The 24,463-nt window shown below is 32.8% G+C and overlaps 1 protein-coding gene across 4 annotated transcripts in view; it reads right to left on the reverse strand.

Annotated features, from left to right (window-relative positions):
• The window catches only part of Dhc64C (dynein heavy chain, cytoplasmic), a 213,896-nt gene that overhangs the window by 144,793 nt on the left and 44,640 nt on the right, over positions 1 to 24,463 (reverse strand). For all 4 annotated transcript variants that reach the window (XM_081771898.1, XM_081771899.1, XM_081771895.1 and 1 more), the window contains exons 11-21: positions 23,272 to 23,510; positions 19,890 to 20,024; positions 12,612 to 12,683; positions 12,026 to 12,289; positions 11,377 to 11,520; positions 9,716 to 9,868; positions 9,196 to 9,309; positions 6,601 to 6,722; positions 4,930 to 5,113; positions 1,096 to 1,209; positions 768 to 914 (exon numbers count right to left, since the gene is read on the reverse strand). In XM_081771898.1, the coding sequence (XP_081628024.1) occupies positions 768 to 914; positions 1,096 to 1,209; positions 4,930 to 5,113; positions 6,601 to 6,722; positions 9,196 to 9,309; positions 9,716 to 9,868; positions 11,377 to 11,520; positions 12,026 to 12,289; positions 12,612 to 12,683; positions 19,890 to 20,024; positions 23,272 to 23,510 (1,688 nt within the window). The remainder of the gene's footprint in view (positions 1 to 767; positions 915 to 1,095; positions 1,210 to 4,929; positions 5,114 to 6,600; positions 6,723 to 9,195; positions 9,310 to 9,715; positions 9,869 to 11,376; positions 11,521 to 12,025; positions 12,290 to 12,611; positions 12,684 to 19,889; positions 20,025 to 23,271; positions 23,511 to 24,463) is intronic.

A 24,463-nucleotide genomic window follows, 5' to 3' on the forward strand; every position in this document is an offset into this window, starting at 1 on the left:
ATGATTACAGTCTAGTCTAACTTTTCTCCCACTGAAAGAGTAGGATTTTGAAAGTACTGCAAGCACAAACTCATTTAGGATTTAGATTTCTGGGCTCTCGGCATCTAAAGGCCGTCACGTTTGGAGGGATGACGTCCCTCGGCGAGCAAACTATCCGGGGAAAGGGAAGGAAGAAAGGATTGGGGAAGGAAGGAAGCGGCCTGGGACCTATAAGCTAGGTACCACCCCGGCATTTGCCTGATGTGAATGAGGAAAACCCAGGAAAACCTCATTCAGGGTGGCTGGCCTGAAAAAGCGTTTTACACTTTTTCGACCGAGTGTCCCCACCGGGAATCGAACCCGGGACCGCTCGCACCGAAGGCGAGAGCGTTAGCGACAACACAAGCACAAACTCATGTCTAATCAAAAACTAACTAGGCATACTTTGTATCTGAGATACACGAATGATAATTACATTGAGGTCACATTGTAATTAATATGAATAAGTTTTTTTTTTTTTTTATTTTCTTCTCTTTAAGCATTACCTAGTCAACAAGTATTGAGTGTGCACAAAATATGTAAAAACTTATAACTTTAGCAAAGACTATCTAAATAAATAAGATACGAATTCTAAGACAAACCTAATAATTATTCCTAGTAAATTTCATCTCAGAAAAGAATGTAAAAGGACAGATACACCTGTTATTTTGTAAGACATTTCTCAGTGTAGCAATTTGCAACAAGTATATTTAACAGTACCGTGAAATATTACGTGTATTAAATAGTACCTGGGTTTGAATGGATGAATCCTTTCTCTTTATTATTTCGTTGAAAGCACCCCATTCACCTTCGATATTGTCAACATGAAGCCACGAACTTGGAAACTGGAACCGCTGGCGTTCAAGGATACGTTGTCCCTCTCTATAAACTTCAACCTAAGAAAAAGAAAATGCAAAACTTTTAATTTTACAAGCATGTAATATACTCGAAGAAAAGGAGAAAACATTGGTAATATGCTAAAATTATCCCATCCATAATTTTAAATTTACACGGAAAAACCAATCAACAGAAATAATCACAAACAATCTACAGAAATCAAAAAGTTCGGTAACTTACCTGCTTCTCCCATGCTTTCATCTTCCTTTTCAAAGATTGAACATATGTAATGAAACTAACAGCATCAGAAGTACTGGCTGCTTCTATTGTTTGCTGCTCCAATTCACTTCTCGACTGTAATGAAAATAAATAAAAGGGTTCTGTAAGAGCGATAGCTAGCACTTTATTTCAACTATAAATCAAACGAGTCAAGAGGCTGGCGACAATTCATATAATTCATATTCATATTCTAGTTAAAGTTTGCATAAATGAATTAAAGTTTTTTTTTTTTTTTTTTTTTTTTTTTTTTTTTTTTTTCAGATAAAGTAATTCCCACATGCAAGTTACCAAACTAACAAACTGATCTTTCTCCATTCTTGGCAAGTCCGATTAAACCATTGCTAAAATGTTATCACCACATTACTAATTTGTAGTTTACAATAACTTTACAAAACTATTTTAATGATTAAATTGTTAATACAAATAAAATTTATCAGAGAGCATAAAATCTCTTCACAAAAATTATCGTTGAGTGAAGCACTTCATTTATAAAAGGTATACGAACATCAGTGTGTTTGGAGTTAAATGTCTTTCCAGCACAGAGGCTATCTTGATGCGAACCTATAGCTTTACATAAATTCTGAATCAGAGGTTTCAACAGAACAGAACCCAGATCCCATATCAACTTCTGAAATGCTAACTATTTAACCAGAAGCGAACAGGTGTAGAGGACGTTGGTGAGAAACTTTAATTGACAGAGATTTTCTGTATTACTAATGCAAAGTAATGTGCTAGCTCTGAACTTTAATTGTTGTGTACAGAGACCAGAGCAGGGCCTTTCGTGATGTAATTTGAATCAGAAATTTATGCGTATTCTGCATGTACAATTAAATCAGACTGTCACTCCAGTCTCCATTTTCCTTATTCCCCTCCCCAATTTGCAGTGACAAATGGTATACTTGTTGTAGGCAATTTCTATACTTATGTGGCTACAGATGTTCTCAGTCATTAGAAGATAGATAAAACGCGAAGACTTCAAGTGAAGCATTTATCACCAAATATTATAAAACAGAAAAAAAAAGCCGGAAATTTGTTCCTCATAGATTACGAAGAAGTAACTTTTAGAGTAATCTCTGGTCCCCTCTTTCATTTTTTCACATTTTTTATCTCTCAAAATCGAAGTTTACTGACGCAATTTTACCCCACACAGTATACTAGCTGCCATGAAATACCATAAAATACAATAGATTTGATTTAAGAGTTTTTAGGTGTTAATGGGCAGAATTATATAAATTATAATGGTATTACAGCCATCCATAGATTTCATGTGCAACATACAAATTTTCTGTGAACTTTCTCTTCCCCTGAACTTTGTGTGGGGTTTCCTGACAATTCTTTTGTCGCTGAAAAACATCGCAAAACCTGGAGATACTGGTGGTAAACCATCGCAATCTATTATCGATATCTATTTTAAAATTGATGTCGATAGTTATAGGATTAATATGTATTTGCTTATTTATTTTCCATTATTTCAACTTTAAGAATTTCAACAGCTTCTGTGGAAAAATATAGCCTGTCAAGTTGGCCATATGAATGTTCGTGTACCAGTAGTAGTTCGGACGAAAATCGCGAACTTGAAAAATTCCATTTGAATGAAGAAAACTTCTTTCTTGCTCTTTTTATTGTTTATTTTTCATGGGCGGCCCTAATTGTATACGCTTTGCAGACGTATTAATAAACAAGGCCCAATACCTTGAAACCAATGGTCACTAATATGTAGCATCTTGCATGGTGATGTATGCAGCAGAATTACAAGAGCTCTCTTAACATATGAATTTTAGATTCTGAAATATTTTGAAAAACCAGGCATCGGAGCGTCTAATGGCATTGACAATAGCTACTTTGTAAACCAAATGAGGCACAAAAGGAGACTTCGTAGACTAAATAAAGCAAAAAAAAAAAAAAAAAAAAAAAAAGCCTCTGATAAAGAATTTCACAAATCAACTTTCAGTCGTAAGTTAGAAAATGTAACATTTTTACAGTGATTTACCCCTATCAAGATGCCACTTAAGACCAGAAATAAAAAGTATATTTATCTATTTTCCAATCTTCACAAATGATTAAAAGACATTTTTACTTTTCGAGCATATACAAAGAAAGCTGAGGGACAACTCAGCTGTAAAGTCTTCAACAGAACAAAGCTTTTATTTCTGGTCCTAGATGGGGATTTTTTTTTCCCAAAGATACAATATCATCGTTATGATATAAACTTTGCACTTGGATAAATTTCAGTTCTTCTTTGTGCAATAAAAATCGATGTAAGTAGAGCATTTCTCTTCTTTCAACATTTCTCTGAAGGGCTTGCGTGTCTTTGTGGTCTTTGAATTCCTCTTCTTTCAATGACGACACCTTCCAACATTCCTTGAGCGATTTGTGCCTCCTTCAGGTCCCCTTTTTTAAGAGCCTTCCGAAGTCTATCTGTGGCTTCACCAAGCAGAGAATTTGCAGATTCTTTGGTCTCACTATACTTCCTTTCACTAAGCTGGCTTTGAATTTCTTCTATGTTCTCCTTAGGACTTCTTGCATTTTTCAGTTTTTGTTGTTTTGCTTTTTTCAATAATATCATGTGGATATCTTCGTTATTTCGTAACATTGAGGTAATATATACTATACAACCAGAAACAAAAAATCGGGCACTCCCCGTATAACTTATACGAGCAGTGTCCGACGTTTTTGTCCCTGACTACTTATATTTGACACTCGTGTATCATTGTACAGTCACGGAGACTCAATAGGTATACTTCATTTGTTTACTCATGAAGACCGGAGATATGGATTTTATTTGCTTGTATACATCAGTTAATTGAAACTTACGGAATGCATCACCTTAGAAAAGAAATTCTCGAATCGAAGACTAATGAGACCATGCTCGAATGCACACTGTGACAGCGAAAGGCATATCTAGATCTTATATTACCTCAATTTACAACTAACTAAATTAGGATTCCCACTTATTTGGCAAGTACGAATTCCCTTAGTTTTCCAGATCATGATTTATAAATTTCCGATTCTACATATAATGTAAAAAGGTATCTATATATTCCTCTTGCTACGGATTGACTCTCCGTGAACATTTATGTAGTCGTTAAGCCGTAACATTATTTTTAAATCGGAATGTAAACCATAAAAGTCTGCTGTAGCGCAACAAAGGTTTAGAAACTGGATTTGAGAAGTATAAATCCATACTTAAAATTCTTTTACTTTTCCAGGTTTTTAAAGGTTTCTATGACTATGATCAAATTCTATGACTTTTGAGTTAGATGAATTCCCTCACTTTCCCGGTTTTCCAGATCGATGGGAACCCTGTTAAATAGAGGTGGTAACCTGTTGCAAATTCCCTTGTAGTTAACAAAAAAAAGTGAGACAAACACAGAAGGGTGTCCCTGGTAACCTCCCTCTAGGGAGACAAAAATCCCTTCAACCTCCCACACAAATATACACACTGACTATATTTATTATCATTGTATTTATGTCATTTTCTGTTCATCATCATTATTATTTTTTTATTTAATAACTGACATTTTCTAGTACATTGACCACAATCCAAACAATATGACTAAGTAAGGATTAAAAAAAAAAAAAAAAACAGTAGACTAATGTTTCAAAAATAGAGACTGATAGAGACTTTGGCCAAAAAAAGATACTTTTAGATGAAAAAGAGACTCGCTCCGATGCCTGAAAAACTGATGGACATGAAAACAGCTCTTTAACAGGATTAACATACAAGTCATCTACAGTACATTCATACCATATAATTACCACGAACTGTACGGACAATGAATAGAGCAAACTTACCTTCGACACTTGAGTATGGAACTGTGACATCTCATTTCCAAGGAGGGAGCCAAATTTGCCTAGCGTTTCCTTATGCCATGAATCATACTTCAAGGACACTTTACTCTGAACTTTTGCGTAATCAATAACTACAGGTCCGAACTCCCGCCTGGTATCTGTTGTGTCGAAAGTAGTACGTGATTTCCTATTTGAAAGAAAATTATACCACGAAATAAAATTATGACCATAAAATTTACCAAAATCATTTTTATACTTAGAAATGCCATCACAAGAATGTTAACCAACTAAACTATTGAGAAGCAATACACAAAGACAAATTCAGAATAGAAGCTAATAATTTTCACATTCTGTTAAGACTATTACGCACTACGAGTTTTTACACTTATACAGCTGTAATTTGTTAAAATGAATTTACAAAATTGTATTCTTATGAACAGTACTGGAAAATAAATTCTACAAACATTTTTTTACATCACTATTCACAGATAGATCAAGAGACCTTGCTATCATTGCATGTTGTAAAGTTTAATACTATTATTCTTATACACATTAAGGTACTATTTAAAACAAATCAACACTAGACAAATTACGAAAGATGAGATGAGATAGAACTTACTGCCTAAAATGAAATGGGAATGTGTGTACAAAAAGCACGCGTATTCACCACATGGCTACAAAGAGGCACAGAATTAAAAAAAAAAAAATAAATTAAAAAAGAATGCAACGAACTGACAAGCTGTCGAATCATTTCAAAAAGTACTATATAATGTCAAGCTACGTTCGGTTCAACACTTTTGATTACTTTGGAGAATTCTGTCTTGACGTCTGTCTTTACGTACGTCTTTCTGTCTTCCTAGTTTAATTAGGGGCTGAGTTATTGAGGTTTAAATTGAGTCACATTAAGGAGTGACCAGGATGTGACTATTTCACACCGTCAGGAGGCTCAATGGCCGTAACTCTGTAAGGATGCATTTCCCGACATATGGTCATATGAACTTTTTTGCTTGTCTACCCATAAGGAATTCACCCCTGAAATTTTGCCGTACCTTTTTGTCTAATATATATATACAGGGAAGGATTTAGGGGGTGCAAAGGTGCACGTGCACTCCTCCTCCGTTGTAAATATACACTACCTAAAGTGAGAAGCTAGCAGTTAGTTTTGCAAAATCAATAGTTTGTCAATTTTCTGAAGGCCGAAGGAAAAGAATTTATCGAGAGCAGACATTTAGCATTTCCAAAGGAATTCCTCATTCACATCACAGATGCCTAAAGACTTTTAAAAAACTTAAATTTAATTCAAGTATACTGGTAGTTATTGGTGCACCCCCCCCCCCTTCCCAGAGAATCCTGGATCCGGTCCTATACATATATATACATACTAGTTGTTCCCCTTAAGCCTTCGGCTCGCCAAACACTTGGTTAAAATCATGCTTTGTGCTATTTTGAAATAAACTGAAACAATATAGTTTTTAAGTTGAAATTAAATCTGCAAATTGCCTGCATGCTAGCACAATCTTTTGGCATTACACAACGCATGTAGACACGTATTAGGGCGACTTTGAATTAATAGGGAAGTTAACTATGTTCTTGTATTACATTAAAGATTTGATTCATGAATTTCAGAAAATTTCACGAATAATCAACTTAAAGAAACTGATATACTTAACGTACTTAATGTCATTCAAGCACTTCATCCATAAGTTGATGTCTTCCCCTAGTTTACCATACAGATTGTCTGGTTGCAAATCCCACAGAGACTGATATCGAAGCCAATCGCCCACATAATCTGTCACCTAAAAGGAAATAATAATTAGTCAAATATTGTATGCAGTACACTCAATTCATATTTAAATACTAAGAAAATTAATCTGAGTAAAATAAATAGTTATTCTGACAAGTAGAAAGATCTAAGGATTTCTATGGCAACAGACAGGAAAAACAAGATCAGATTAAGCTTTCTCCATGCAGACTCTCTTCTCGTATCACGTGTCACACACCAGGAATATCACAGTGATGTCTACTGCCGACACTTTTTGTAACTATTTCATGAAGTATAATAACTGAACAGCTGAGTGGGAAACTAGTAACACTCCATCAAATCTGTCCAAAGAAGACCGAGAAAAAACGTTTCTCACTCAAGCTCTCCATCATCATCATCATCATTATTATTATTATTATTATTATTATTATTATTATTATTATTATATACATATATATATATATAAAATCAAGCCTAAGAGTTTTCCAAATGAAAATAACAGTGAAGTGTGAGATCAGTCTATTTTCACTTTTTTTTTAATGTTAACTGTTTTCCACTCAATGTTCAATTATGTAGCTATACGAGTATACCAGTACCTAAACGAATAACAATGATATCTCCATAAGGGATACAGTTTATTGATCATTAGCGCCTTTATATTGAAGAAATATTAATTAATATGTGAAAATGAATACCTGTGTAACGAAGTCTTATTTAATCAATTGTTTAAGTCATATTCCTAATTCTAATTCTCAAACTCACTCAGCTCCCTCATTTCCACACACAAACACCTTTAACTGAGGGAGAAAAGAACTGCCCTTCCACTATTGACTTACTACATGGGCTAGAACTAGCCTTCACACAAAATACTCAAACACGACAATAACACCGAGCACACTACAACGTCAACAACTAGTCAACTGTCGGTGACGTACAAAACTTCAGTTCTAGTTGGTTGTTTTAATCAAAGCATAGATAAATTCATCTGCACTAACAATACTTCTAATACACAAGCATAAGAATAAAAATCACTGCTGGAAGAAAAAGAACCGTAAGTAGTGTTTATTGCGACACGAAAAAGATGATTCTATTTTCGATAGAGCTACTACCACGGAAAGTAATTCCCAGTTCAATGAGAAGGATCTGCTTATTGACACCGCTAGAAATCAGAAGAGTTTCAATGTTGGAGAAACATTAATTGATGTATGAGTGAAAATCTGAGTAATAAAACCATAATTGGTCAACTTTCTTATACGTGGTATCCCTCTAAGGTTTTAACTTTGACCATCAACCTATTCTTTCACTCCATACTGCGGTGAGGTAAACATTGTTTCCAATTTGATTATATGTAAGCACAATCTTTACAATTTGAAGATTGTATCTAGACTGAAGGCAGTAATAAAATCTCTTGATCGTTAAGTTTCATTTAATAGTTTTCTTAATATAATTGGTGATATAATTCCAGTTCCTCTGCAAATTATCTTCCTCAGTATTTAACAAGAGACTTTTGGTCCGTATGTAATACGGTCTGAATACGTTTCTTTCGGTGTTAAAGATCGCCTGACGTAAAACTTCCACTTTTCGTACTGTGTGTTTAGTAGTTTAATTGTTTCGATAACTCTGAAATCGTCTTTATCCTGACAGAACTTCCTAATGTGTTCATTTAACCTTCGTACCAATGAATGTTCTGCCATCACTATGCAGTTGGCATCAAGTATAATAGTCCTAAAAGATGCAACTTTTTTTTTTTTTTCCAACGAAATAACTTCTGTATAGACCTAATGATTTTTCCAAATTTCCTTTTTTTTTTTTTTTCCTATTTTCCTTAATTTGTACAAAAGAACTGAAAAAGCGAGGATCCACTGGGAAGAGGGGAGCTCATTTTGTGCCCATTTATCCACCTACTGAAATTAAGGGCGTATTGTTTCCATGTTTCCATAATTGTGGCACTGGAACCATTTATAAACCCAATTTAGTAATTCTGTCTAGTTCCTCCTTGAGATCCTCCCGTAGGGTTACCAACCTGTACGCTCTAATATACATATTAAGCCATATGTTTGCTTTGACTTGCCATAGATGACTTGAGTTTTATGAACAAAAATATTACTTGCTTGAAGTTTCCTATATACTATAGATTGAAATTTATTAAATTTTCTATGGAATTGTTTTTCTCCAACTTATGCGTGGACTTAATTTTGGTATCTATACTCTCTAGTTTATCCAATAGAAAGTACAGTTGTTGGTCATTTTTTTTTTTAACCACTACCGCATCATCAGTATATCAAAAATGTTTAATGTAATTCAATTCTGAGTTATCTAGACGCTACAAAATGCGCTAGTTATTTTAATTCCATTGAATTTAGTGTTAAATGTCGACTTATCACTTTCTACATGACTATCTACAATACTCCATCAAATAAGAATGAAAATAGAACAAAAAGATATGTCTATTTGCGAATGCCGAAATAGAAAAGGGGGAAAATAAGGGACATATTTCTGAAACTTACCTGTTTAATTTTTCTTTCAATGGCGTCATACGCAGCTTCTAAAACAGTTGGCCCTTGAGGCAGTTTCGTAAGTAGATTACGGTATGTCTGTGAAGTGGGTTTATCAAGCCCAACCTTCAAAGAAATGCAGAAAAAAAAAATGTTGTAAGTATTTATGTTGATAAGTAAACATGAAAATATGTTTATTAGTGTTTCACTTAACTCTGATGAAAAACTACACGATGCAAAAAGAGCAAAGTACTCTAGAAAATTTTCAGTTATTGAGACGAAAGCACTCAGTGTATCATTAGCAAGAATTTATCGATATTTATATTATGTTAAAGAAACCGAATACTCGTAAACATTGAGATATATTATTTTCATTATAATATATTTATTTACTACTTAAGGACTATCTATAATAGTTTTACTATTTCACGAAACACTTGACTAATTTTTACACTGAAGAAATAAGATGCGGTTTCAACGTAAATATTATTTGCACCTCACAAAAGAGAAGTTAGATCTGAAGTAATCTTACCTGATAACGAGTACTTTGGATGCGTGTCTGCGAAGTAACTATGGCCTGCCATGCGAAAAGCTGTTGCATGATTTGGAACCGTGCTTCTTCAATGCTTGGATGCAAGTACATTATCTGGTTGGTAATCCTCACTTCATGTACAACTGTCTGGATCTATAAATTAAAATAAATAAACAATTAATTAATTTTAAGAAGTTAGGCATTGCGACGATACCGACTATATATCAGTCTAACTTATTATTCGTTCTATTTCTATTTTCGAGCGGCGAAAGGAGAGAATAAAAGATAAAGTACGGTGATCGTGAAAAAATCGCATTCTAGACTAACGGATTTACACGTTTTATGGCCTATCGATACCGATAAAATAATTTTGTCTTATAGAAAGCATCTATATAGGAAGTTTCAAATAAGTATACTTGAAGGAGATTTGCTGCTGCCAGAAGCAAATTAGAAGAAAGATGTCTTAGCTGGTGTATGTATATAAGATTGTACAGTTATCCTGTATCTCATAATGTCTGATGAAGCCAAAAAGTTAGTTGGTGAAACTGTAACACGTATTTAATTTTTAATGAAAATATACGGTTTCGCTCAGCAAATAATTAGTGTGTATTCAATAAAATCATTTTTCGACATCTGTTCGTCCTGATATACACTGGTCTAAAGGTCATACCATTCCACGTATCAGAACCAGATGTTAAACTTAAGGTTTTCATGTGATTCTCAAGAGAGGACTTCGAATTTTCTTCCCACCTTTAAAAATAAGAATTGTTTACTGAAGAATGAAAATAAAAAATGCAATTTTCTCAAAAACGGCTCTAACGATTTTTGTTTATATTTCATAAATCAGTATTTCATTAACAACCCATAATGTAGTATAAGTCATTTCTACGGAAAAAATCGAGAAGAAGTGGTTTACTTCTGGGGTTTTTATTATTATTTTATTTTCTCAAACAACTCAGGTGATTTTCATCATATTTCGTATGTATGTATTTATGTATGTATGTATGTATGTATGTATGTATGTATGTATGTAACCTGACAATATGACAGCTCATTTGTCCTGTCAAAAAAAAAAAAAAAAAAAAAAAAAGCGGACGAGTAATAATTCTATAATAGTGCGTTTTTTTTTTTCTCTCTCTCTTTTCTTCTTTTGTGAAATACTATTCATGCGATTTCGTTGCTATTTTATAAACAAATATTTTATTTATAATTTTAACTTATGGCATAAGTCATTTTTCATGGAAAAATTTATAAGATATACTAGTTTACTTTTCGGAGCTGAGTTCTCTCTGGGTGATGATTTCTGAAAAGGTCACAAATTTCTGTTTGTATTTTATGAGAAAATGTTTTATTAATAACTCGAGAACAACATGATTCAGTTCAAGCAATCAGAGCGAGAAGGTTTAGTGCAATGGCATGTACCTTTTATAATACTTTGTATATTAGGTGCATATTTTATTCGTTTTCGTTTTTAAAAAGTTATGTAGTTAATGCCATTTGATTGGCATTTATGTATTGGTTTATATTATTTTCACACAACTTTATATTAAATACAACGACATTTAACTAACATTTTTAAATAATTAAATTACAAAATTTAAACTGACTCATTTTTAGAAGTGTCAACATTCTCACTGTCAATGGTTATGTATAGCTCGTACCTGAGGATCTCCTCCTGGCTTGTGCGTTGGTTGGGCTGGGGCATCGGTATCCATGCTAAGATCAATTTCTTCCTTCTTTCCTTCTAACGCCATTGTCCATGCTTGAACACCATGTTGAAGTCTAGCGGCAAGCTTCTTCTCCACCTTTACAAAATAAATTAATAGTTTAACATTGGAAAAACTGAATTTGTATAAATAACACAGCAATACTACTCGAGAACAGCATATCCTTTAAGACGAAAGTATACGAGAAAGTCCTCAGAATTATCTTGCTCTATTAATTTGTGCGGGTTTAGTTATTTTACATCATTCTCCTAAAACTTTATGACTTACTGGAGGCAATGTTTTTAAAACGGTTTTTCAAAATAAATATACAACATAATATATTATTAATGTCTTATAAACAAGGAATATTCTGGAATTCAAAGTCTACAGAACCAACACGTCAGTCGTATATCACAATTAAGGAATCTCTTATATAAAATACCTATAAATGTTGCAAATGTCACATTTCGAGTTAAAGAATTAGCTTTAAAAATTATCAGATAAAAGAAGAAGCTATGTTATGAACCACTATATAACGCATCTAAAAAAAAAAAAAAAAAAAAAAAAAAAATACGAAAGTGTATTATTATCAAACAACACTTACTTCTTCGTCGAGTCGTCCAACCCAAATGTGAAGATTGGAATACTGTCTCAAGCTCAAATCATCAACAGCACGCTGAATTTTGGCAAGGATATCAGCAAATGTGTTTGCGCTGTATGGACAGGTCTCAAGAGATCGAACATCCACGTCCAGTTGTTCCTCTACCACTAGCAAATCTTCGACTTTCTCTTGGAAGTTGAATACAGTCTCAGCCAGGCGTTGCACATAGGGATCTAACTTGTAGCTCTCCCACACTAAGCCTATGCCCTACGAAGTAAAATTATTAGTATCATATCAATTATATTATACTGTTTCATTTAATACAACCTTATTTAATGAATTTTAAATGCATGTCATTATCTTTAAGATATATTTCATGTAATTTGACATATATTAAATACAGTGTTAATATATTCAATATATAATAGCATATTTTTACAATCTCTGCAATCAGAAATCATTTTATACAATATTTTCTTCTATATCCAATATTTTTAGTCAAATTAACTGCTGATTTCTCAAATAAGTTTATAAAAATTCTTGTTAAATTACTGAAAGTAGTATTAGCACTAAATTACAAGGTACTCACCTCTGCAATCAATGACTGGACATCTCTTCGTAATCCTGCTACAAGTAGTACAATGTTAGCTTTATCTTCAATCTGAAAAATGATTCAGAAGATTATAATCTAGCACAATTTACACAGTCCATATAAAAGAAAATTCGTTAAAAATAATATAAATATAGAACACGTATACTTTTAATAATATTAAATGAAATTTTAATATTCAGTTAGATATTGTTATGTTACACATCTAAAACTATTTCATTAACAAAACTTTCATATGTAATACAGTCTAAACCGATACGTCAACATAGAATAGAAAATAAAAGTATTAATTCTTTTTCTAACACAATTATATCAAATTTTATTTACAAACAAGTTACGTTTCAAGTTTTCTTCTCAAACACTATCAACTGAGAAATATACATATAACTTTTTTTTTATTACTTTATAGTATTCTTCTAAATACTAATATTTATTTACTTACTGCATGTTAAAACATGTTTCGTAACTGTTTTTTGAAAGCATTTTATTACTGTATTAATTGTGACCCTACATCCCGCTTTTGAGTTACTTCGTCAATCTGTCCTCTTGTCCGATTTTGAGTTAGTTCTAATTGTAGTAATAAAAAAAAATGTTCTTTACTGCATGCACAATTACTAGTCAAAAATTAATACGTTAATTTAAAAATCATTAATGGCTGATTTAGAGTTTAGCTTCCCGTTCACCACCGAGGATTATATTATATATATATATATATATATATATATATATATATGACATATATATATGACGTGGATCTCCAGCTTACCGTGAGATCCGAACCACATGAGCTCCTACTCGGAAACAAGCAGGGATTCCCGCGCCAAAGGCGCGTACGCTAACCACACAACCGCAAGGAAGTTCAATTTTCAAAAATTTAATTCATCTTAAAAACAAAAACTAAATAGTTCGTATTGCCTTTCTTTTAATTCTTACTCAATGTCTGAACATTTCAATTTTCTTACTAATAGATTATCCACTGTCTCAAAACCAAATATCGATGCATACTGTCGAAATTTTTAGTCAATGTTTCGACGACTTGTATGTGTTAACATACGTAACTTGCCTTATGTTTACACCAGTTGCATTTCTTTATGATCCTAAAAAACTTAAGCCTTAAGTTCAATTACACCATTATTTACTCTTACCTATTGAGTTCCTTTCTATTCCAGTATTTTCATTCGTATATTATATACGAAAAAAGAAATGTGTATATCAACTAATATCGAATCAACCAGTTGAGATATTAAAATACTATTTAACATTAATTTTCGTGATGATGATAATAATAAATATGTTTACACCCATCAATTATGCCCCAGTTAAACAGTAATGAGTTTTCAAAATATTACCCAAACGAAATATTGTTCGCTAACTCGGAAAATGTCTCATTATGAAAAAGTGGTTGTTCGCTATGTTACTAATTTACGATAATCAACGCTAGATTCTACAACTTAATAAATGTTTTTGAAATAATCCTGAAACTAAAAAAATAATAAATTACCCGATGGTATTCAAATATTAAATTAAGTATGAATATAAAGATTATTTATAGTAGTCAACATTTGTTCACATCCGCAATGAAGTTTTGAAAATTTCGTATTTTCAAACTTCAAAACTGCAATACACTTCGTCTTTTGATTTTAGAGGCACTTCTTTACGCTGTTTTTATCTTCTAAATGTAAATTTACGAAATACTACAAAGACTTAAAGCTACAGGCATTTTTTTTAAACATCTTTGTAAGACGATAAACAAAAAACTCCATATAGCTTATCTAGTTATAGTCCGAGGACTACATCTTTCTATCTGTCTCATCCCATATACTCATATTAAAAACCTGATATCAAGTAAACTGGTATTTTAGATTCCAGATATTAATTTGAGTAGCTTAACAATAAAAGGCAAAACTATTTAAAAAAATAGAACCAGTAGAAAGTCTTAGTTAAATACATAAAAATTACTTTAAAAAAAATCCAAGACACCAAACATACCTAAGATACATGAGGTGTGTACAACGATTACGTACAGTTTTGCTCCAATTCGAAAATGAATTTAAGTAAATAGAACTGTGTGAATCAAATTTTGAACTTTAAAATGTATGGGTGCTAAATTTGGACGTTTTTCTTTCCTCGTCAGCTTTTGACACTGCCCTAATATATCGCTACTCATTGTAGAAAGCATCGTGCCCTTATAGGAATTTTATCTGTTAGAGACAAAACAGCTGTTGATATGCACCTCGATAGTTGACGTAGCCGATTGTGTCTTCGGTAACAATACTGTTCGGAACTGGGTTCTGAATTAGGAATTAACTAAACATCTGCCACGATCTGGATACTTAACTTGGGGTACCACAACAAAAAACAACACTCACAGAATGCGAACTTGAGGAATGTCAGACCTTTACAGGATTCTTTCGAAAGATCTGACTGGCCATTTGCAGTTGTTCAAAGACTTCACATTATATCCACCTACGGCTGGATACAAAGAAAGCATCTCACATAACAATTGCCAGTGGTGTTCTGATAAGGATCCTGAGTAGCCAATGACAATTACTCTGTTCTCGCATCTTACCCCCAATGACATATTTTCAGAATTGAAGGATTCATTGCAGAACACGCGTTGTGCACTCAAAAGCATTTCTCAGACACCTCTGATAGTTGAGTAAAATGACTGCAACAATGTGCAGAAGCAGCTTATGTTGAAAGACATCACAAAGATATCACTTAAAAATAAAAACTGAGGGAGATATGGAGAAAACGACACGTAATTTTAGTACGCACCTCGTAGACAATGATCTGGAACATAAAGAGTGCTAATCTACAGTCTTACATATGCTGAACATAATATACAAATAACATTTAAAAAAGAAGCTGGGGAAGAAAAGCATATATGGTAAAAATATACAGCAGCAAGCAGGCATGGCAATTCAGATATCCAGGCAATACCTTTTACCTTTTTACATCAATTGATTATGAACACTGATTGCATAAGTAAACCCATGTTCAGTATCAAACAAGGATATTGCTCCTTAACACTACCATATATAAAATGTACAAATTAAGTATACTTTGTATACTTCTGATGCAGGTTACTCCAAAAGTCTGGAAGAAAGGTTTCTTTAATTCATAGATCCATGCACAAAGGTGGAAACAAGTTTCAGGCTATAGGAAAGTCTGTACGTTTATGAGTACAAAATATTTATAATGAAATACGTTATTTACAGGCACTAGGGCATTTTCTTAAATGGTTTACAAGTTCAAGTCAGCATATTTTTTTTAAATATTACAAGAGTCACACATCATCATATATTATTTCCACAACCAAACAACAGGTGGATTGAAGGAAGTGCAGCAGTGTTAAGGTACTAAAAGTTAATCAAAAGCCGTCCTAAGCAATTATTTTGTTAGCAATGGCAAAATTATTACTACCTTGAACGATGGACTAGGGGGACAACTCCTGTTCGTAAGCTGAATTAACAGAAAAATTGAAATAAATAAAAAAAAATTATTTCACACAACACAGAAAAAAGTAAACCTTATAAACGGTAATTACTTCCTTCATTAACTATGTTAAAGGCATAGCTGTAATCCAAGGACAGTGAGTCTGCATATAAATAATTGTAAATTATGATTGACACGCGTGTAATTTTACGATCTTCGAAAAATCGGAATTTTCTTACGACAAATTAATCAAGCTGTATGTAAACACTATAATTTCTTAACAAGCAAACACAAGTTAACCATCTGAAGAAATTGTAATTACAGGACCATACCTGAATTGGTTGTACAAACCAAGAAGTGTTTTACCAGTACGTTAAAAAACACCAGGGTCAAAGGCCTGACAAATCTGTCAGTAACTAATCCGTATTCTTTGCTAGCGAAAAACAGTACACATTCACTGCTGGTATAGCATAATGTTCTTTTTCTGATTAAAATAAGTTTATATACATTGTGTATAATACCATATGTCTCCACCTTTTGCACCTTTCATGCAGATTTGTGTGAACTCGAAGTCGCACGAAATTAAAGAGATTTTTTTAAACGTTTTAGGTCTAACATTTAAAAATATTGAAATATGTGTTTAACTATCATAGATGATAAGTTCAAATACTAAATTTTGTGTCTCGAACCTTAAGAGATTACAAGATATGGACGTCCTATTATAGTTAATACAGTAATCCCACCCATTTTTTCTGCCACTTTCTAGATCAAGTATCAAAAAACTGAAACACGTGTCCTATTTTAAATGAGACGTTCATATACCAAATTTCACGCTTCTAACGTTCAGAAATTGAGAGGGAGATGGACATTTTAATCTCATCAAATTTCTGAAAATCCTTCCTTAGTGGTTGGTACCTTATGTCGCAAATCACATGCACTATTCAAATATTAAGTTTCTAGTTTAAGCGGTTTGGATTGAACGTTGATCAGTAAGAAATTCCTCGCAATTTTATACTTCTCACTATTTACCCTTAAAATATTGTACTTGCAAATTAACGTACTAGATGTTCATTGCTGATACGTAATGAACTCCAGCTCAGTTCGTTCCCCCTTCCCCGAACTGAGAAAACAATTGGTATCGCAAGTTGGCTGACTAGGAAGAAAGCTAAACAATTATTTGTAGATTGCACTATAAAATCCAAGTCTCCACGCTCATTCGTAATTTATTTTTCTCTGAACGCTGTAATACAGATCGAAATTGTCATTCAACATAGTGTTAGGTCCAATTTTTGTTAGAAAGATAAGCACTGCTGACATAATTACAGTATGGCACCATCGCCGTATCTTCTTTTATCTTTCAAGAATCTTACAAGATGCTAAACCACTACACTTAATATGCAGACTCCCTGACTTTTGTTTAATGCAAACGTACACTCGCTTGCAAAATCGATACTCCATATGCAATTTCTTTACACAATCAACTTCGAAATGAATGCAAAATTTGAATATATCGTCCTGGAACTACAAAGAACGTGCTATTTCTCTGTTATCCAATTTCATTCAAATGTTGTAATCATTCCAAGGTTCGTGAGTAATGAAATGGTATAGGGACGTATCGAATTTCAATGCTAACCATACACGGAGAAAACAGAACGAATCAGAAAAAAATAATTTGCTTTCATGAAAGCAGTTCGGAACATTACTGAATCCGAATATATTACTTTCATTCCTGGCCATAATAAAACTGTCAACACCCTTTTCAGAGATATCAAGTTGCTTGTATGATACGATACTGGCGCAATTTAACACGCTGACAAAGTAACAGTAAATTTTATGTATCCTAAACCAGAAATATTGGTTCAAGTTTTTTCATCCTAAGTATTTACGAGTTTCCCGCACGATCAGTTTGCCAGACATAAACGTGGATGTGTCCTTACCATAGTTTTTTTTTTTTTTTTTTTTTTTTTTTTTTTTTTTTTTTTTTTTTTTTTTTTTGAAAATTCCTAATGTTACTACATACAATTCAGCTCAATATCACAATTTTTACTGATATCATGAACATACAATATTAAAGTCATTAGTATCGTTTGATATAGAGTGCATGGAGCACTTTTCTGGAATAACAAACTCACCTCAGTATTCAATCAAAAGCATAGATGAATAAAACAACGGCGATGTTGTATTTTGGGAAATGACAGTCTCCCGTCCTCAGGCCCAGAAGTATGATGCAAGATCACAGACTCCTCCAAATACAATATTCTGGAATCTTGCACAGGTCTTCTTCACATATTGAGAGAAGTGTTGAGGCTGTTTATATTAGGGCTAAAAACCCAGGACTAATTAAGGAAAATGAAATTTTGAAAAGGGAATACTAAGATAACGAAGTTCACTAATATAAACCACAATTGGTTTCGTTTTCATTATTATTATTAGCACTAAATATTTTTTTGGTGCAGTTTTTTCGTCAAATTTATTTTAAGTGTGTTACTTAAAGGGAGATACTCTTCATTAGTGTTGTTACAACTGTGTTAAATACTTTGTTGAAGTTTAGCGTCTCTTCCGAGAACGGGATTATATAAGACGTGGACCTCGTTTAAGGTGGGATCCGAACAATCGTAATGCTTTCAAATTTCAAAGCTCTTCTACCGGGAATAGAACCCTGAATCTCGTGCACCACAGGTGCGCGCTAGCCACTAGACCAGCAGGGAGCCTGTTAAATACTAGCTAGAGTTGTCTACACGAGTGATAAACTATATCAACATGTGACAGGAAGTTTTTGGAGCGAACACTAATAGCATTCTACTGGAAAACTAATTTTTTTTTTCTTTTTCAAATGTTTTATGTAATCGTTTTTATAAAACAATTTACAGTGAATACTTTTATGCATGAGAATGACGGAGACAATCTTTTTGCGAAATCTATCACTGTTGCTTCTTTTATCTCTGCTTTGAAGAATAATTAGGTGATTTAATTACACTAGTTAAATTGTCCCGTATCTTAATTCATTTAAACATAAATTGAGCTCTCGGACTCTACTCAAAGAACACGATCGTGTATGAATTAATATTACACTTAACGTTAATAATTTTGCAATGTCTAACTGTATCATGAAAGCAAACTAAGTTTTAACAATGAACCAGAAAAATCAATGCACCACACTAGAAACCATAAATATTAAATATTAGACAATAACAAAACACACTCGAATATACACAACATGATATGTATATATATCTGTGTACGCAGTTAAATAGATTTCTCTCACTGCACAATGACAAAATGTGCTATTACTAAGGGACAATGTTAATAGACAGCTAGTCATTTGTGCTATTATTTATATACAAAGTTTTATATAAACACCATTATAATTTAATGCCTTCACTTTACTTGTTTCAGATTATAATTCAAATCTAAAAACAGCCATCTATAAAGCGTAACAGTAACTAATAGTAATATGTAGAATTCAACTGAAGTTCCTCAAAATAACCAATGTCCATGGAAATGAGATATGAAGGTTTTTACATTTAATAAAATGACTTATAGAAAGAGAAAAATGCACGAAATCACCTCTAAGCACACCTGGATCTAGGGAGGGAAAAAAGCATGATGTTAACTATAATTAATAACAAAGGTAACTAAAGTATTGGTAAATAATATGAGACTACTGCGAATATCAACTGGAAATTCTGGAAATCACTCAACTTCAAATAAAAACAGCATAGCACTATTTGGAGCAAACGCGTACACGTATAAGAATAATGCACTTTCAAAAATAAAGAAAATACAGAGAAAATAAACTATGCAAGAAACAATACTTACTTTTTCCAGAGTTCTCTCGTAAGTTCGGACGCTCTCAATCAAAGAAATAGCAAACGGGTAGAGTTGATTAGCTTGATGGGCTTTGTTCACGATAGCAAGAGGAACTCTGAATCCAAGGTTCTTTAAGTTTCTTACCTGCACAATATAAAAATTATTAAATTCTTTAACAACAAATAAAACATTGTACGTATTAACTCTCAACAGTGTTTAGATAAACTCAATGAATGTTTTTGATTACGAGTACACAAGCGTGAGCATCTTTGCGTGAAAAAAGAAATTCATCTATTTCGTCTGTTGTTGATAACAGTTCATATATATAGTGCATATACACATATGTTCTGTTCCACTGTATAAATTACAGTGGTCATTATTGAATGGTGATCATCTCAATATAATATTAATTTGGCAAATCTTTTAATTATTTTATTTTCTGATTTGTTTTATGGGATCTATTCCTTTATAATTTCGAAGAACAATATCTTCCATATAAGACACAACGAAGAAGGCTTAGGAGATGTTAGAGGTTTGCTCATTTTGGAAGTACGTGGTCTTGAGCTTGATTTCTAGCTTGATTTGATTCCACTAATCTACGTGCAATAATCGTATACAACTAAGTAAAACAGTCTAAGTGATAAATGAAGAAGCAAAGATTATTATTATTTTTTTTTTCCTTCTTCATATCATATTCTCTATACGTACGAATTCAATCAAGTTCAATGTGAAAAAAAAAAAAAAAAAAAATCATGACTGGAGGAGAATTAAACAGGGTCCTGGGAGTAGTTGTAATGACGTTGAGTGCCTAAGCATCGACCTTAGGAGTAAAAACGAATGTGGCTGACTGGGAGCTTTGAATTTAATAAAATAAAAACAGATTAACAACAAAGAAAGAGAGAGAAATGGATGTTTCCTCTTGACTTTATATATATATATATATGCACACGTGAGTAAGGTATACACTTTACATTCCAATTTCAAACGTTTAACTTACATTTCAACTACTGTATTGGACTCCTCGAAAGAACACACGATAAATTTCAAGAACTACTATGGTCCATGGACAAAATGAAATGATTCTACTAATTATGGAAGACTTACTTTCCCAATTTATCTTCAATTCCTTCAAATGTTCTGAACATATAGACTATATAAAATTTCTTGTTGTAAAATCACTAATACTGACGAAGTTGAGAACCTCAATCATGTAATCAAGATGTATCGTTTTCATCTGTACTGACAAATCGTCAAACTAAACAATATGAGTCATCATTAAGGCAAGGAACATTTCCTTAATCTTTTTTTTTTTTTTTTTTTTTTTTTTTTTTTTTTTTTTTTTTTTTTTTTTTTTAAAGGAATGGTTGTGCTAAGGCCTGAGTTAACTTTTTTCAGCACTGTTTTCTTTGTCTTTCCCATGTTGACCGAGTATCGAAATCACCTCCTATGTAGTCTTGAAATATTTTATTCCAAAATTCTGGAACAACGTTTAGTGAAGATCAATTGGAATTAATTGAATTAATTGAAAGTAAGGAACACTACCTTTGAATATATTGGATAAATATTAAGAATTCAAAGCATCAGCAAATGAAATACACATGGTAACAATCAATTACATTAAGACTTCAAATGACAAGCACATTTCAGTATTGCATTATAAGCAAATAATCTTAGTTTCCTGTTTTCAATGTGATTTCAGGTATTTTAAAAAATATTACGATTAATTTCACGTGCTATTTGAAATTGAAATTGCCAAGAAACGCAGAAGTCCCAGCGAATGAAATGTAGACAAGAGAATAAACTGATTCTAAAGAGAAGTATAATATTCAACATAGGGTAAAATAGGGTAAACATTGTATGGAACTGTCTATAAAATTGTTTGTAGCTCATTCAGAGATAAAATTGTGCTGTGAAACTTTAAACTGTAAAATTAATTTTTGTTTTTATGAATAAGATATTGATAGTGGTACCCCAATCTCATTGTAACTTTTTATTATTATTATTATTATTATTATTATTAAAATTCGAATTTACTGTGAATGCAGAATCACTGAAATATGTTCCTTTCTATTTGAGAAGTTGATTTACGTACAATATGTATGTCACTTCTATTGTGTTTTTGGTTTAGAAAAATCTGAAATGACTATTTTCTTCTTTGGAATCTTTAGTGCTCTTTGAGTTTTTATGATACGCCTTGTCACGCTTACGTAAATACTACTGCGTTCCATTCAAACACCGGAGTGTTCTCTGATCTATACAATATTGTTCATAACTAGTTAAGTTTTTCTATGATTGAAATACATGTATTTTAATTTCACTTAAGCAAATCACGTTGCCAACTACCAACACTGCTATTGCATTGCATTACTATATTATAAATGTTAGAATTTATGGAAAACAAATCTTGAAAATGCAAGATCTGTACCTTTCAATTCTTATTATTCTTGCAGATATTACTCCCTTCCAGTTATAACATTAACAGCAAGGAATAACGGGTCTGCTATTCTATGAGATTTTCGGGAAAAGGGGGGAGCGAGCGTGGTGGCTTAGTGGTAGGGCGCTTACCTCTGGTGCGAGAGGTTTCTGGTTCAATCCCCGGGCAAAGCAACTTGTGATGGACAACATAGTGTTCGTGGATTTTATTAGGAGACTGTTTCCTTCCACATTCTCATTTCACCCATCTTTCCATCATCATTCATTTGCCTTGATCATCCATCTCCCTTAGGCTAAAGGGCATGATTGTAGGATGTTAAACTGAAAGATTTCATTTCTATGAGACTTTCAATTAATCATAATACGATTCAATCAATCAAACGTCCGATGATTATGCTTTTTGGGCTAAGGGAGATGATAAGCAAGGAAAAATAAATGATTGAAGAACTGGTGGGATGAGAATGTGGGAGAAACGGGAGTACCCCGAAAAACTCACGGACACGATTTGTCCATAACAAACTAACTGGCCGGGGATCTTCCCAGGGACCCCATGCATACGAGGTAAGCGCTCTACCACTAAGCCACCGTGCCCCCATGCGATGATCAAATACATGCAACTAAGCTCACGTCATACGTATTTTATGAATTGGATATGGCCTTTTTCATTACTTACCTTGTACTTTCCTAAGCGAAGAGGTTTTTTTTTTTTTTTTTTTTTTTTTTTTTTCGGTGAAGCAATGTCCCTACTGACAAGTTCCTTAGCGGCAATAGCCCCATGGAGACAAAATCCTTGTGAGCATTCACCCTTTTGCTCCATGTAGTTGATGGCAATAGCAGTATAGTTATGATAGCTATTTTATTTTTTTTTAAGATTATTTTAACTTACACGATATCTCACTACAAGCTGACTATAGGTATTGTATTTCTTAATTAGGTTACTACTTAGAAATATACTTACTTCTTTGGAGAGAGTGATTATTTCCGGAAGGAAATTCACTTTTAGCTTCAGAACATTTCCACGTCCAGTTCTTGATCTCTGACTCTCGATCGCAAAGATCCTTCCAGACACACCCAGATTTCTCTGCTGTACCTTCCTGGCCCAATCATCAAATATTTCTTGCGTATTCAGCTTCAAACGGAAACTGTCACCATCTGCTTTCAGTTTCTGACCTTCTATGTGATTTTCCCATCCTTTTCCTACAAGACGAACAAATTATATTATACTTCCCACTGAAAAAAACAAATAAGTTTACCTTTATATACACGAGAAGAAAATACACGAATTTCTAAAAATATAGAACACAAAATAAGTTTTAAATAATTCACGATGTGTTCCTTGCGGTCATAAACTAATTAACTTTCTTTCGTTCATTCATTTATTTTTTTAAATTAGTATGTTAGAGCTTTTAATACTTACGCTTTCCAAATTCTCTTGTTGCTTTAGTATCAATGTTAGAAATACTAAAGAACAAATCCTCAATATTTTAAGCATTCGTACTTTATTACTTCTATTATTATTCTTGCAGACTGACTCCCTTCCAGTTACACAACAACTGAAAGGAATAACAAAGTCTGCTAAACTCCCGCACTTGTATGTTTTACCTTACAAAGTTGTTTATTTTATACTCCTCTTTTTTTCATATATAATTGTTACGACACGGCAGAGCTCACGAAAGAATTATATTGCTGCTAAATATCTTTTATCTATGTGAGAAATTGGTAGTTACTCTTAACTTACTATAAGAAATATTGGTGCTGAGTGAAATATTTAAATCGGAACGAAGCTGAGAAAGGTCTAATTATAGCATTAGTATGAGCATATTTTTAAACATAAAATGTTTTTAAATTTACTATAAGACCAATTGTTGTAAAATTTCATGTTCAGTAACTCAAAACTCCAAATTTTGACATATTTCTGTACTAGGTTTTCCAAGTTCATATCTTCTCTACTTATTACATGCATTTCAATCTGACAAAAGTAAGTACTTGTGTTTGTTTTCAATGACTTCATATTTTATACGCGCAGTATTTCTATTAAACTGTTAGTATTTTCACGTAACTGGAAAGTTTCAGGCCGAATCCTGCAGCCGACCACCTTGTCCGAGTTCTCTGGTAAATCTTCCGCAATCTTATCCTGCGATGATGGGTTC

Source organism: Thermobia domestica, chromosome 9 (genome assembly GCF_964235325.1).
Source record: "Thermobia domestica chromosome 9, izTheDome1.hap1.1, whole genome shotgun sequence".
In the NCBI taxonomy this organism is placed as follows: Eukaryota; Metazoa; Arthropoda; class Insecta; order Zygentoma; family Lepismatidae; genus Thermobia; species Thermobia domestica.